This window comes from Galeopterus variegatus, unplaced genomic scaffold (genome assembly GCF_000696425.1).
Source record: "Galeopterus variegatus unplaced genomic scaffold, G_variegatus-3.0.2 Scaffold2345, whole genome shotgun sequence".
In the NCBI taxonomy this organism is placed as follows: Eukaryota; Metazoa; Chordata; class Mammalia; order Dermoptera; family Cynocephalidae; genus Galeopterus; species Galeopterus variegatus.
Genome location: NW_007728456.1, coordinates 172,975 through 189,151, shown reverse-complemented (window position 1 = coordinate 189,151; position 16,177 = coordinate 172,975). Strand labels below are relative to the sequence as shown.

The window sequence follows — 16,177 nt, the reverse complement described above, 5'->3', positions numbered from 1 at the left end:
CATATGCAGTATACACGAGCTTACATAAAAACTTATGTTTGCAAAGGAATAATCCTATAAAAAGGAACCAGAGTTTCCTATAGTTCCTTTAAAAACTCCCATCTCAGAGTCCTGAACTCACTACACTAGGATTCAAGTACAACAGGCCCCTTACTTACCGCTTCTACTTCCTTTAGCACTTTGTGCTTAAGACTAAGGTCCTCGAACACAGCTTCAATCACCATGTCGGCTTTTTCAAAACCCTGGTAATCGAGCTGCCCAGTCAAGTTGCTGAAGATAGAGTCCCTTTCAAATGATGTTAGAGCTTTCTTCTTCACTTTATCATTCAATCTAGAAAAAACACACTCCTAGTCAGAGGAGAAGAAAAGGAAACTAACATTTGTTGAGTGTCCGTGGGCCAGAGAGTGTACTATGTGTTTTTCACAACTCTGAGGTAACTATTTTTTTACCTCCATTTTGAGGGAGCCAAGTTGCTCAAAGAGGCTCAGAGGGACTTGTGGTGAAATGGCTAGCTAAGGGAGGGTACTAGCATGCAAAGACAGGTGGACCCCCAAGTGCACATTCTTTCTACCACACAATGCTTCTAAATGCCCAACTTAAATAAACTGCACTACTCATAAGACAGTTAAATTTGCCAAGAGTAAATAACATGACTACTAGAATGGCAAAACAAAAGAGCAGCTCTGGTAATTCTCTCTCTATGACAGGGGACACACCCAAAGTGTGTCCTAGACCATCATGGTTTTACACTTGCTTACATATCTTTTTATGTTAGTCTGTAACTGAAATCTTCTAGAGGACAGACAGCAAGCATTATTTCTTATATTCTCCATTCACTTCCTACTCAGCATCTAGTAGCTCACTGCACTGATTACATAAAATATATTTTTTTTTCTCCTTTTTGTCTTTTTTACTGACTGGTAACGGGATCACAACCTTTGGTGTCGCACCCGTACCGGGGACCGGCAACGGGATCGCAACCCTCGGTGTTGCGCCTGCACCGCGCTCAGCCAGTGAGTGGGAACCGGTCTCCACATGGGATCTGAACCCTCGGCGGGAGCGCCGCTGCGCTCCCAAGCGGCGCACTCTCCAGTGCGCCACTGGGCCAGCCCTGATTACATAAAATATTAACTCAAGGTTTCTTCTTTCCCATAGGGAGCTAAAAAGGATTCCTGCTACTCAGACATTTAACTGATAATTTTTTATTGCTAAGGAAAACAGGCTCCCTTAGGTTCAGTCTGACCATACTTTCAGAATAAATGGCCTCGAGTTTTCCTCTGAATAAAGAATGAAGCTAAACCTTGTTCACTAATTTCCTTAATCAAAAGAAAAAGTGAAGCCACATGTTAAGTTCAAAGAAGAATTCAATTAAGATCTTAAAAGCATGGGTTCAAATCTCTAGGTTTCTGACAACCATGACAGCAGTCAGCAAACAAGAAAACATTATTAGCTGCTCTAATTCTAATACCTAATGAAACTATTTCCAAGCGAGGACAGGAAACATTATGTCCCAAATCATCAGTATGGTGACACTGGGACTAACCAGAACCTGGTGTTTCTAAGACAAAAAGGGAAATCTGGGACAGCTGCATCCAAGAGAGATCAAGGGAAGAAGCTATTCTAGAGCAACAATCTCTTATTTTGGTGATTGCATGAAAGAGTGTTTTGGAATGCTGAGATGCTAGTTTCAGGGCAATGCTGCTATCTAGTACATGCCATGTTTTTGGTCAAAATCTATTACTACAACTCCTTGTTATCTTATAATAATCTGCCAACATGATTAAACCTGCCAGGTCCTGCTTAGCATTATGGTAGCAATATTATGAGCTTTTTTGTAGAAAAGGGATATCACATGCTTAAGCTACATAATCTGATTAAGAAACAAAAAAAGCTCACTCAGCTAAAAGTCACATGCAGGACAGTCTACATGCAGCTAGCTTGTCCATTATATTTGAGCAGAAAACTGTGCTGAAGCCAAACCCCAGTTTGGCCAAGCTGCTGCTCTGTTTTCCCCTCTGTAAAATAGATAGTATGTGTGTGGGGGTGAGGGAGGTGGGTAGGGAGGAGGAAGAACAGTATTCACCCTTTATTAATTCAGAGGTAAGACAGAGACACCATCTGTAGAGACTCAGACATGGCAGACTCATCAGTTAACTGCTTCACTTTGTCATGCCAGCCAGAAAATAAGACTCAAGAGTTCTGATCCTGGCCCTGTTTTCACCGTGCTGTTACCGCCCATTTCCTCACCTCCTAACCTCAGTCCTCTCAATGGAGATAAAGAGCCATGCTGTTTCAATAATCCCTAACATTACATCAATGACATGCAAATGACATGTATCAAAATCCACAGAGCTGAGACTTTCTAGTCTGATGTTAAAACATAAAATAAATGGCATTTAAAAATATCTACTAGATAAGGTTTTCCCGTCTGCACTCAAAGACTACATACAGATTAATGGTCTATAATATCTGTAACAAAATAAACTGAAAGACAGAATTAGCATTTCTAAAAATTAAAGGAAACTTGGCTTAACTGTGGAGTATCTACTACTCATTATGTTTAGGAAAAGGAATCTGTGATGGCAAAAACAACAAGAACCCAACAAAAATCAAACAATCAAAAAAACAAAAAAAAAACATTCTAACTCCTAGCAAAGACAGAGAGCAGGCTTACCCTTTGAACACTTGCTGCTGACCTCGGCCTAGCCCAGCTAGTGTGGCATCTTTAAGTATAGTCTTTAGTCCCTTATCCACAGAGACTTGGGCGATGCCAGCTCCCATCAGCCCTGCACCAAGAATAGCTACATGCCTGAAAAAAAAAAAAAGATGAGATGACTTTTGGTAAACAATTCTTACTCATTTCAGTAAAAATGGGAGACTGCCCAAGTTATCATCCAATAAACCAACAAAAGCAGGCACAACTATAAGGTGTTTCAAATAATTTTTTTCCAAATAACTTTTTATTATAAAAATACAGCTTTAAAAAAATGCCTGATTTTTAACGTTAAATGCTAAAATCCATTAAGTTCAAAATAACTGGTCCACCGTATGACAGAAATATACTAATCTTCAACTGTCCCTGAAGGTCACTGAAAAAAAAAAAATCCAGAGAGATTAATGATCTCTCTTATTTAACTACTTATTTATTAAAGATTTAACCATTTTCCAGTCATCTTTTCTTCCTTCAGAAATCTGTGCCTTTATCACCCCCTCACGGGGATTAGTTAAAATCTCCTGATGGTTTCTTTGCTGATAGACCTTACCCCTCTCTCAGACACCTCCATATATGTACATCCCTGCCTTTTCCTCCTCTGGAATTCCTCTTGAACTTGTGAGGACCACTTGATTTACCCCATGGTATTCTGGAATGGCTTCATGTACATTATTTTTGTCCCTCAATCTATGCTTTTTGAGGAGAGATCATATCTGATTATTCTTTTTAGTTCTCCATACTTGTGGAACAATATGCCATGTTCCCATAGTATATAACTAAAAAAATATTTTCAGAATCACTTCCCTCATAAAAGCAGCTAGACCTAAATTAGACTTGTAGTGCGGGATAAAGTTTCGTTACTAACCATTTTGATTATAATGTTTAAACATCATACTCAAGCCCTGAAAAGGAAATCTTACTTCAAGTCCTGCGAGCATCTTCCAAATGCAGCTTTGTAATATAATACATTTATATGGTAAGTGTTAAGTAGTTGGAGGACAATTGAGAAAACAAGGTAGAGAGAAACAAAGAATAGCGACGGAAAAAAAGATCAATACATTTATCACATCAAAATTTAAAATTTCTGTACAACAAATGACCCCACAAAATTAAGACAGCCACAGAATGGGAAGAAATTTGTGACATTTATAGCAGACAGAGGATTACTACTGGGGAAATACTTTTATTTCCCAAAATAATATTTAATTTCGCAAAATAATTTATGAAGAACATACATTTATTAATTTAAAAAGACAATCCAATAAAATGGGCAAGAGATATAAAGCAATTCACAAAAGAAGAAAAACAAATTGCCAATAAAGATACTCAAGTTCCCTGATAATTTGAAAATGCAAATTAAAATGAGATATTTTCTCCTTATAAGATTGGTAAAAACATAAAAGTATTAGTGAGGATGTACAAAAATTGGTTCTTTCATGCATGGCTGATGGAGGTGTACTTTGGCCTACTCCGGAGGGCAAATTTGTTAAAACCAAAAATTGCATATTATAGGACCTAATAATTCTACTTCTCATTATCTACTCCATGGAAATGTACTTATACATGAGATGACATGCTGTGATAAACAGTCATACAATGTTTGTAATAATGAAAAATTTGAAATGATGTTAATAGTCTATAACAAAATGAATCCATCAACAGGAGATTACAAGGAAGGAGTTAACTGATAACGTACAAATCTACAAAGTCTTCAAGTCATATCACAGCAAAAAATGCAAGTTATAGGTTTCATATAAAAGGATTCCTTTTATGGTAAAACATTCAAACCATAAACACAAGACAGTATCATCTAGTATTTAATCTTATATATGATAGTTTTTTTGGTGGTGGGGGGGCATTGGCTGGAATTTTAGCTTTAGCTTAATAACAATAATAGTAACACCTAAAACTAGTGTTTTTAAACGCTTTTTTGGCATAATAGAACCCACAGCTAAAGTGCCTCCATTCTTTTCTTTTGGTAGCTGCTGGACGGTACGGGGATCCCAACTCGTGACCTTGGGGTTAAAAGGCTGCACTCCACCATTCACTTCTTAATTGTCACACTCTGCTTCTAATATCAGAATTTTAAGGATGACTATAGTTTAATGTTTGCCTACAGCAGTGTAAAGTTAATCCAACACACTTCACAATCTCTTCAGAATCCTTCTGACAGATATCTCCAGCACCCCTGAAATAACACATTTGTGTAATAACCCAGCAGGTTAACATTGGTGGTGTCTGATGCTTTATAAGTCAATTGTTGGTTGAGTGATGTGAACATCTGAGGGTTAATTACACAGAAATGTTGTAGCTTGAAGAATGCTGAACATGGCATCTTGTCTTTATATTAATTTATATTTTAGTAACTTTTTCATAAATACTGCTGCTCTTCATTTATTAGCACTTAGAGAATGCATTATTTGTATGAAAGATTAATTTATAAAGATAAAATAGGTAAGGAATTCAAATTATCATCCAAGACAAGGGGAAAGAGGTAAAAATGGAAGTATTACTGACAACTGGGAAAGCAGGAAAGGGGACACCCTTTCTTCAATGTTCTTTATTAAATTTTTGGTTCAACCTATTCTGCCTTTGGGTACCTGTTAGTTAACTCTTCATTTGTAAGATGATGCTACCTTTTTCTTCAATTTCTCTCCCAAGTTAGGTCTACTCTCATATCATCCTGTTTTTCTGTTAATGTAGTTCTGAGTTTTTGAATTTTCTTTTTTTTGTCTTTTTTCGTGACCGGCAACGGATCGCAACCCTCAGTGTCGCGCCCGCACCGGACCGGGACCGGCAACGGGATCGCAACCCTCGGTGTTGCTCCCGCACCTCGCTCAGCCAGTGAGCGGCCGGTCTGTATGTGGGATCCGAACCCTCGGCGGGAGCACCGCCGCACTCCCAAGCGGCGCACTGTAGCAGTGCACCACCGGGCCGGCCCTGAGTTTTTGAATTTTCAATTCAAGGTGATTTTTTCATCTGCAAATGCTTATTTAAGGATATTTTATCCAAATTTGGCAGTGTTGTGTTATAGGTTTCTTCTGCACTGTGGTGGTTTTTTGGGGGCATAATTTTTCATAAGCTTAAGTATTTTGATTCTCATTTTTTTTTTCTTCTATTAGCTTTACATGGATGTATCTGGTTCACAATACTACCTCTTTTTTATGTATCTGGTCTACAATACTACCTTCTCTGGGGGTATTGTATACTATCTGCAAATAACAATAGAAGCTATATATATGCAAGGCTGGCCAATTAGCTCAATTGGTTAGAGTGCAGTGTTATAACACCAATGTCAAAGGTTCGGATCTCTGTACCAGCTAGCCTCCCTGCCACCCACCAAGAAAAAAAAAAGCTATATGCTGGTAGGAGTAGGAGCCTGGAGTGGCTTACTAGGTTTCTTAATTTAAGAATACCCTCTTCTGTTGCCAAGTGAAGTTTCTTTAATTGACAGCATTCTGTGTACTCGGGGGTGAAGGGCTGTGGTGAAGGGGTAGGGGTAGGAATTGGTGTGTCTAGGATTTTGTGATTTTGCAGGGCTCGTAATAGTTTTCTATTTTGCTTCCTTTACTTCTCACAATGATGTCTCCCTCTTATGTAATCAGAAGTTGGCAGCATTCTCTGCCTTCTATTTATGTTGCGCATCGCATAGGGAATGGATGGCTGTTTTCCTTGTTAATTTGTTTGACATTTGTAGTGTTTGTGAAGAGATGTAGGTTTAAGTGGCCATCATTAATCTACTGCAACATGGAATAATTTACTCCATCCACTGAATGCAAGGTACTATCAATGTTAGGTGGGACAGATGCTTGGCTCTTCAGACTGGTTGATTTGGTTGATACTGATCACTAACTACGCAGGAGCCATTAAGGTTCTATTTCAGATTCTATTTGGGAATCAGCTCTCCTGGCTAGAATTTTACTGTCTCACTCAAACTTCTTATCCATTTTATCTTCTATTTTGGAATGTAATCTCATTAAAGGTGAGAGGATGGAGAAGGCAGTAACATTAGGTAACACTAACTGCTTCTCTTAAATCCCTCACAGTAATTCAGCTAGAATAAAGTTTCTCAGCCTCAGCACTATTGATATTTTGAACCGAATAATTCTTTCTTGTGGGGGCCTATCCTGTGCACTGTGGGATATTTAGCAGCATCCCTGGCTTCTATTCACTAGATGCCAGTAGCATCCCTCTCTCCTTCCCTCTTTGAGACAAACAAAAATATTCCCAGACATTGTCAAATGTCTTGGGGGGTGGGGGTGCGGGGGGGAAGCAGGAAGAGGAGGCAAAATTGCCCAGACAGAGAACTACTGAGATAGAAGGTGAGTTTAGGGGCATCATTCAACTTCACATGCTGAAGAGCTATCAGGCCGCACAATATTGAAAAGTCTTGCTGGTGAGAATAGACATGAAAGAGGCAAATAGAATCTCCAATGCTTAAAGTTATAAGCTAAAAGAAGGAAAAGACTTTAACAATTACAATGAGGCTCATGTTTTTTATTGAGGAAGAAGAGTAAGTTCCTAGAGATGGCATCTCAAGTCACAGGGAAAGAGAAGACTGTTAAAACAGTACAGAGTGTGTGTGTTTGGTTTAGTAAGGGGGACCTAAACCAGATTTCTAGGGGTCATCAATACAAGACAAGAAGGACTCTGCAGGAGTCACTAGAGGGGTCTGGAGAAAACTCAGCCAAGCAGAACTTTGAAAGTCATAAGTTCTTGGTAGGAATAAGGGCTCTCATGTGCTCAGGACAGAAGAGGTTGAGGGCAATACTGAATTAAGACATAAATCTAGCTCTGTAGATCTTCAAAGACACCTTGTAAGCTTTGCACATAATAAAATTCACAAGGGCTTCCTAGGTGGAGTTGAACTTACTTAACGTCCTTCTGTGGAGCTCCAAATTTATTCTTCTTGCACAGGACCTGGCCATGGTAAAGTCCCATCAAGGCCTGTGATTCTTTGGTCATTGCAAGCTCTCCAAACATCTGAAAAGTAAAGGGGAATGAGAAAAGGTAGAACTTCAAAGTCTAGATGCTGTGGATTCCTTTGGCTCAGGTTTCTCTGCAGAGCAGAGGTAATGCAGGTAAAGCCTCAGCTCCTTGGGGTCTCAGTGGCGCCTGTGCTGCAGAAGCCTGTCTCCCACTGACATAGCTCTTCTTTACTCTTCTCATCTGCAGCGCTTTGCGGCTACTGCTTTGAAAGAGGTTTTAGATACAACTGAGCTCTCAGATTCTTTATACCAGAGGTGTGGGAACTTTTTTCATAGAATTCGAGTCTCAGAGCCAAAATGGGCCTTCACAATCATCTCAAACCAACCATCTCATCTTACCAGTATCATGCTCTAACCAACTGAGCTAACTGACCAGCCCTAACCCTCTCATTTTAAAGACTAGGAAGAGGAGGCTCAGAGAAATTAAGTGATTTTACTCAAAGCCATACTGCCTCAAAGTGGCACAAATGTAACCTGAACCCAGATACTACAATCCCAAACTTCAGTTCTCATTCTACTGTAGCAGGCTCCCCACATGATACCTACCACTTCTAAAAGTATCTTAACACTCATGGAAAATTAATCTCAATTAATAGTTAAATGCATAAAAGATTTAGAGTCTAGGTTTGACAGAATTGGGTTTGAATTCTGGCTCTGCCATTTCTCCATCATGAAGCTTTCTTTATCCTTAAAATGGGAAAGACAATATCTATTTTGTAGTACTGTTGTGGAGATTAAATGAGAACACTAGTAAAGTGACTAGGGTCTTGATGTTAGTTATTATTAATATTACTAGAATGTATTGGTTACAAATAGCATTTCAAAGAAATCACTTTAATAAAGTTGCTTTCATGTGACATGAAACAACGTTCTATAGAATCGATGCTTTACTAATCTTGATACAGCATGTTCTATCCAATAAACCAGTGATTTTCAAACTGTGGGTAAAGATCCATCAGTAGTCATGAATTTAGTGACTTGTGATAAACATTTTATATATATATATATATAAAAGTAAAATACATAGAAAATACTGAGTTACTGCATACAGCGAGGACAATTATTGATTTATGAAACTTAAGCATCAGTCCTTCTGTACACATGTATATGTGTACCTGGTTATGATATTAAAAAATTAGAAATGCATAGTGAAGTACAAGAAATGTTTTCCTGGAACCTGTCCTAAACTCCTCAGATATCTTTCGTCCTATCATCAAAGAGTAATCATCCTTCAGTGAGTGCTTAAAACTTAAAATCTACCCAAAGCACTTAAATCTGCAATACCACCAACTTGCTAGAAAAGTGGAAGGGGTGAGGCTAGGTTCATACATCCCTTCTGTCTTCACCTTTCACTGGGTACAAGATACTTCCTTTCATTTTCTAAATAACCAAAAAGAGGCTGGGCTTCAAAGTTTCATCTCTAGACCCTACTAAGTAACAAAAATATTCTTCTATCAATGTATTTATTCATTTTATCACAACAAAACCAGCCTGACTGCAGAATAAAAAATGTCTAGTGATTCATTTTGAAAGGATTATTATTCTACTTCTGCTCTTTTTAGTTACAACCTCTTTATTGAGAGCAAGTTCAAACATCTGCAGACCAGTTTTCTCAACATTTATTTGTTTACTGAGATTAATCATAAGAAATAATACTCACTGGAAGAAAAAAAATTTTATTAGGCTTTGTATATTTGTTCTTTTTTCAGTTTAATGTAGAGTACTGGATTTTTGGTTTTCTTATTAACTTATAATAAAAAATAGAAAGGAAACAACTTTACCTGCGATTCAGAGCGATAACCAGCATCAATCCCTTGCTCGATTCCAGTCCTGACCACCTAAAAAAACATGTAACACACTTGTTCAGTGTTGGAATAGGTTGGCAAGATGTATGATAAAGTTGAATAAAATTGCCAGTGTTATTAGCCTTCAAAGAATAAGTCAAAAGTCTAGAATGGAGTGAGAAAGAGACGAGGACTGAGTGCCTGGTTGCTTAAGACTGACTTAATTCTCCATCTCTGAGGTTACTGCTAAACACAGATTAAGATAAAAATAGAAGGAAAGAGAAAGTTAAAATTACTCTTCCAGCTTCTCTCTGTTCTCCAAACGTAGGTAGACTCTCAACTTCCCCTTTTAGCCCTTTTCTCTCTGTATGCTTTTTTCCTCCGATGCATGATCTAGTTTATCACATTAATCATGAACTCTATAAAATTCAATTTAACATTTGGGGTAAGTCTATCCTAAGTACAATGGCAAGTATAAAAGATGAAGAAATGACACTACATTCAATCACCATAACTTTTAGGAATGTCAAATTTAAAAAAATCACAAATAAACAAACCTATACCCCTAACCCTGACTTCTCTGTTTAGACCACTGTTGCTTGAATTTCCCATATCTAAACTCAACTCATAATCTCTTTTTGGCAAGTCTCTTGCTACTTTCATACTTTTACTTTTACTGTTATATCCCAGGGTCTTATCCAAACTTCAAGCCTGAATTACCAAGACAGCTTGCTGATTCATTGCTCTACTTTGTCTCTTCTAATCCATTTTTACTCACTACCATGAAAATGGCTCTAGATAATCTATTTAGGACAAAGGTAAAAGCTCTCAATTCCTTCTTGCTAACCTTCTAACGTCTAGCTTCAATCTGCCTTTCTGCAGACTGACATTTCACTATCCCCCTACAAAAATTTGTCTCCATAAATGTTCTTTGAAGAGCCGGATGTTTTTCAACATCCATAACTCTGTTCAAAATGCCCACCCTACCTGGATCTACTTTCCCTTCACCCATCCTCCACCCATTTCTCAGGGCTCAGGTCAGATCCCACAAGACTCTTCCTGATCTCTTTGGCTCACAGTGATTACTCCCCGCTCTGAGCACTTAGCAATCTTCCTCTGTCCCAATGATCTGGCATTACTTTTATGCTGCCCTATGTCTCTTATATGGTTCTCTGTTTCACCACATGTTTATGTCTAATCTCCCCTGTCCAGACCGTGAGATGAGTACAGGCAGGGGATCACATTTCACATTTTATGTACTCTGGGGTCTTCTGCTCAAAATATATTTGTTGACTGACTCTTCTCCAATTTTGAAGTCTTTGATTATATGCTTTCTTTAATCTTGGACTTTCCAGACTGAAAAGTTCTAACTTTAAAGTCTACCATTAGAGGTTTCTTAAATGCTGTGATCATTTAAATTACCCTCCTTGATCTCTTGCAGAACTTTTCTTTATCATTACATCTTTTTTATAATTACAGTAATGGGGAAGTCTTCAAGAGATTTTAGGTAATGACAATGGTTTTGACTAAGGATAGAATTCAGCCACCAATTTTGTTTCAACTATTTAATTAATGTCCAATATTTACTGGCCTTGTTATACTGATATGACTCAGGTTCCTTTCCTGGTTTCTTGGTTTCTTACTGACAGCTTATAACCTCATTAACCAATGAGTATGTCTAGCACTAATTTTCCACAAATACATCACTTTATACAAGTCTTTATAGATTGCTATGCTCTTCCCTTATTTTTGGTAAGTACTTTAACAGCAGAACTAAGAACTTTAGTACTGACATACATGGTCCAGAATGGCAATCAAGAATATTGCTCTAAATAAACGGAGGAAATACAAGAAAATGGTAGTACAGGGGAAGACTCACATCAATTATTTTCAGAGGTGCAGGATAAAGGCTTTTGGTCTGCTTTCGCACTTTTTCTTCCACTTTTTTGTAAATCTGTTGTCTGACAAATGGGATAGTCAGGGCGAATGCTGTCAACTCTGCAAGGGTAAAATGCTTTTAGATACTTCCTGGAAGTAGCCTAGCCTCCCTTGTTAGTTTATTCTATAAATGCCATAAAAATGCAATAATTCTAGATATCTGAAAGATCTGCTCTTTACTCTGATATACACAATATAAGTTTCAACCTAAGCTCTTCTTTAAACATGTTTTAATTAGTTAATAAATGTTAAAGCTGGGGCTTGGGTACATGGGTGTTTACTACACTACAATACTATTCTACTTTTGTATTAATATTTAAAATTTTCTAAATTAAAAGTCTTAAAACTTTAACTGGCTGGTGTAAAGTTGAGGACTTGACCCTAGAGCAAAGATATCACATCCCTTGAGGTTGAATTTATGCTTAAATAAATTTACCTCTTCTTCATTTTGAATCTATATTAAATAAAATTAAATTCCCAGGAAAGAAGCTTTGCCTTTGTTCTTCAACAGTGACACTCACTTTCCATCAATCCCTTGTCTCTCTTTGTAGAGATCTTCTTATCAGCTAATCCTTTGGCAAAAGTAACAGCAACTTCTTCTAGGTATTCAATTGTCCGTTCCTCTGGCGGTTTTAATCCTGGTCCTGTAAATATGAATGCAACAGACTGGAATGCACATCAGGCTTAGATCAGTCCCTAGCAGGCAAAAACCTAGGCATGCCAAAGCCAGAGGCTCTAGCACAGTTTTCCATTTCAGACTAGAAATTGGTAGGTGGCAGAGTTATGAAGTATGGACTCAAAGAAGGGAAATAACACTGAGCAAAGGTGCAACAACATGCTCTAGGTAGGAAACAAGGTCTTAACCCATTTCAGTCTGAGTTTCACTTCTGAGTAGGATGCGGTATCTCTGTGTGCCCTGCATTCTCGCTGTAAAACTATGGAAAATGAATAAATTGCAAGAAGGCAGAGGTAAACAGGGACAAAATGAGGAAAAATTGAAGACATAAAAGTGAATTAAATGTTATTTCTAGAGATTAAGAAAAACAAAACAAAAAAACAATGCCCCAAATGAAAAAGTACACAAGACTGAATTAATGGCAGATTATAGACTGAAGAAAAAAGATCAGGAAACTTGAATACATGGCAATATAAAATACCTGGAATGAAAAAAGACTGAAAATAACCAACCAACCCAGAATTTCACTTTAAGACAACATCAAGAGGTCTAACATATGTGAAATTGAAATCTCCAAAAAGGGGTGAGGGAAGACAGAAAAATATTTAAAGAAATAACAGCAAAAGAAATTTCTTTCTTTTTTTTTTTTTTTATTCCTTATTGTCTTTTTTCGTGACCGGTAACGGGATCGCAACCCTCGGTGTCGCGCCTGTACCGCAACCAGCAACGGGATCACAACCCTCAGTGTCACGCCCGCACCGCGCTCAACCAGTGAGCGGACTGGTCTCTATATGGAATCCGAACCCTCGGCGGGAACGCCACCCTCTACTGAGTGCGCCACCGGGCCAGCCTGAGAAATTTCTAATTTTTATGAAAACTATAAGCCCACATATCCAAGATGCTCAATGAATCCCATGAATAACAAATATTAAAAAAAAAAAAAATCTCAACCAACCAACGCACATCATAAACAAATTGCTAAAGCCAGTCATAAAGGGAAAATATGAGAGGAGCCAGAGGGGGAAGAAGACACATTATATATACAAGGGGTTTTCAAAAAGTTCATGGAAAGGGGCTGGCCAGTTAGCTAAGTCTGTTAGAACACAGTGTTGTAACATCAAGGTCAAGGGTTCAATCCCCATATTGGCTAGCTGCCAAAATAAAATTGAAAAGTTAATGGAGAGATTCATATTATCCTTTAATTCTACCTATCCACAAACTTTCTGAAGTACCCTGTAGAACAAAGATAAAAATGACAACAGACCTTTCACCAGAAATTATGTAAGCCACAACACAATGGAGTCATCTATAAAGTACCAAAAGAAAAACAATGGCAATCAAGGCTTCTATACCCAGCAAAAGTACCTCTAAAAAGTGAAGTTGAAATGAAGACTTTGTCAGACAAATCAAAAGGTGAGAGAATGAATTTCCAGCAGACCTACACTACAGAAAATGTTAAAAGAAGTTCTTCAGCTTGGAGCAAAATCAAACCAGATGGGAATTTGGTAACTGTGGATAAATATAAAACAGAACATTTCTCATTTAAAAAACTTTTTAAAAAATAATTGTCTAAAACAAAAATACCAATATATTGAGGGATTTGTAACATATATACAAGTAAAATGTATAACAACAATAGCACAAAGGATGGGCAAAAGTGAAAGTATACTCTTTTAAGGTTCATACACTACACGTGAAATAATATATCATTTGAAGACAGCCTATATGTTGAAGATGTACACTGCAAAACCTTCAGCAACCATTAAAAGGGCAAAGCAAAGTAAATGGCTAGATAAAAAATGATTAATCCAAAAGGAAGCAGGAATAAGGAAAAAGGAACAATGAACATATGGAACAAATAAAAAGCGAGTAGCTTAAATGAAGTGATATATTGATTCAATGCAATTCCCATCAAAGTCCTAGCAGCTATTTTTGGAGATATGAACAAGATGATTATAAGATTTATATAAAAATGCAGAGGAACCAGTATAAGCAAAATAATTTTTAAAAAAGAGAACCTGGTCCGGTATGGGCGCGACACTGAGGGTTGCGATCCATTGCCAGACACGAAAAAAGACAAAAAGGAAAAAAAAAAAAAAAGAGAGAGAGAACCTAGTTGGAGGACTTATACTGCCTGTTTTCAAGATTTACTATAAAAATACAATAATCAAGACAGTGTGAAGTTGGCTTAAGGGAAGACATACAGATAGCTGGAAGTAGGAAATCCAGATTATAATCTGGACCCAAACATATAGGTTCAATTGATTTTTGATCAAGATGTCAAGCTAGTTCACTGGGAAAACAATAGTCTTTCCCCAAAACGGTGCCACAACATTTGAACGTTCATATGCAAAAAGAAAAAGAGGCCCTCGATCTTTACCTCACACTACATACAAAAGTTAGCTTTTAATGGATCACAGACAAAAATGTAAGAGGTAAAATTAGAAAACTTTCAGAAGAAAGCATAGGAGAAAATCTTTGTGATCTTGAGTTAAGAAAAGATTTTTCAGATACCATCCAATAGCATGATTCATAAAAGAGAAATGTGATAAACTGGACTTCATCAAAATTAAGAATTTCTGCTCTTTGATAGTGAAAAGACAAGCCAAAGACTGGGAGAAAATTATTTGCAAATCATATATTTGATAAAGAACTTGTATTCCAATAAATAAAAAACTCTGAAAACTCAATAATAAGAAAAACAACTCAAACAAAATGGGCAAAAGATTTGAACAGACATTATAAAGAAGATATACAGAAGGCAAACAAACACATGAAAGATACTCAATATCTTTGATTATTAGGGAAATATAAAACCACAATGAGGGCCGGCCCGGTGGCGCACTGCTACAGTGCGCCGCTTGGGAGTGCGGCGGCGCTCCCGCCGAGAGTTCGGATCCCACATACAGACCGGTTCCCGCTCACTGGCTTAGCGAGGTGCGGGCGCAGCACCGAGGGTTGCGATCCCGTTGCCAGTCCCAGTCCGGTACGGGCGCGACACTGAGGGTTGCGATCCGTTGCCGGTCACGAAAAAAAGACAAAAAGGGGAGTCCAGAGGAGAGGCTGGGAGCCTAGGGAGGCACTGGAAAGTAGTGAGTGACAGAGCTAGAAGAGGACCCAGCTCTCTTCACCTAAACCTACGAACGAGCCTTGATTCATTGGGTTTTCTCAGGAATGAGGCAGAGTGATGTTAAAGCATTGCACACTTTCATGAACCAGCAAGTTCAAAACCTTGTGATCTTGGAGATCTAGCCAAACAGTTTACATTTCCTTCCAACTCCTCCCACCCATTTTTTTGTTTGTCTGTTTGTTTGTTTTAAATACCAAATCTAATGGATAAAAATGGCGACGGGTCTCGAGCGGCCGCGTCAGGAAACAGCACGATCCTGAGAGCTGTGTGCTGTGATACCAGAGTATTGACTGCATGTCCAAGAGCAACAAAGGACGAATAATTCTTTCAACAACGATCCTACATCGACAAACAAGCGGCAGCGGGTTCGAGGTTTTGGGGACGACACGGAGAAGGACTCCTGGGGGTGCCCAGGCCCGGCTGCGGGAACAAATTGGCGGCCCAGACGGCAAAGGCCGGGAAAGCCACCGGAGGACTACGCAGAGGCGGTTTGAAACACGCCGGACCAGCCCACCCTGCGACCCCTGTGAGTCACCCCCTGCAAAGTCCCACTTGCGGGGCAAAGCCCGACTACTCCCCGCCCGCCTGGCCCCCGCCCATCACACCAGGCTGGACGCCCACAACAAAGCTGCCTCCATTTTCTAGGGTGGGGTCGGAGAAGGCCAGCATAGTGAGGACAGGCCAGTCATCTCTGTTTGGCGTGGCTCCCCGCTGGGACGTGCTATTTGCTTACCTCGACGCGGGGCACCCCGGGGCCTGTGGACCGGCCTATAGTCCCACTCTTGCCGCGGATCTCAGACGGGGCTGGCAGCGTGGGAAGTCCCCGGCCAGCGTCGGGGGGGGCTGGGAAGAGAAGCCCGCCCAGATCGGCTCTCCGCCACTCCCTGGGCGCCGGCCCCAGATAAACTCCCTCTTCCTGAGAGGCAGATTCCATCTCTGGGGACCTCA

General features: G+C 39.0%; 1 protein-coding gene across 1 annotated transcript in view; it reads right to left on the bottom strand.

Moving 5' to 3' along the window:
* The window catches only part of HADHA (hydroxyacyl-CoA dehydrogenase/3-ketoacyl-CoA thiolase/enoyl-CoA hydratase (trifunctional protein), alpha subunit), a 47,961-nt gene that overhangs the window by 9,784 nt on the left and 22,000 nt on the right, over positions 1-16,177 (bottom strand). Inside the window, exons 8-13 of the mRNA XM_008581397.1 lie at positions 11,945-12,067; positions 11,365-11,483; positions 9,483-9,539; positions 7,587-7,696; positions 2,675-2,809; positions 159-330 (exon numbers count right to left, since the gene is read on the bottom strand). Of these exons, the coding sequence (XP_008579619.1) occupies positions 159-330; positions 2,675-2,809; positions 7,587-7,696; positions 9,483-9,539; positions 11,365-11,483; positions 11,945-12,067 (716 nt within the window). The remainder of the gene's footprint in view (positions 1-158; positions 331-2,674; positions 2,810-7,586; positions 7,697-9,482; positions 9,540-11,364; positions 11,484-11,944; positions 12,068-16,177) is intronic.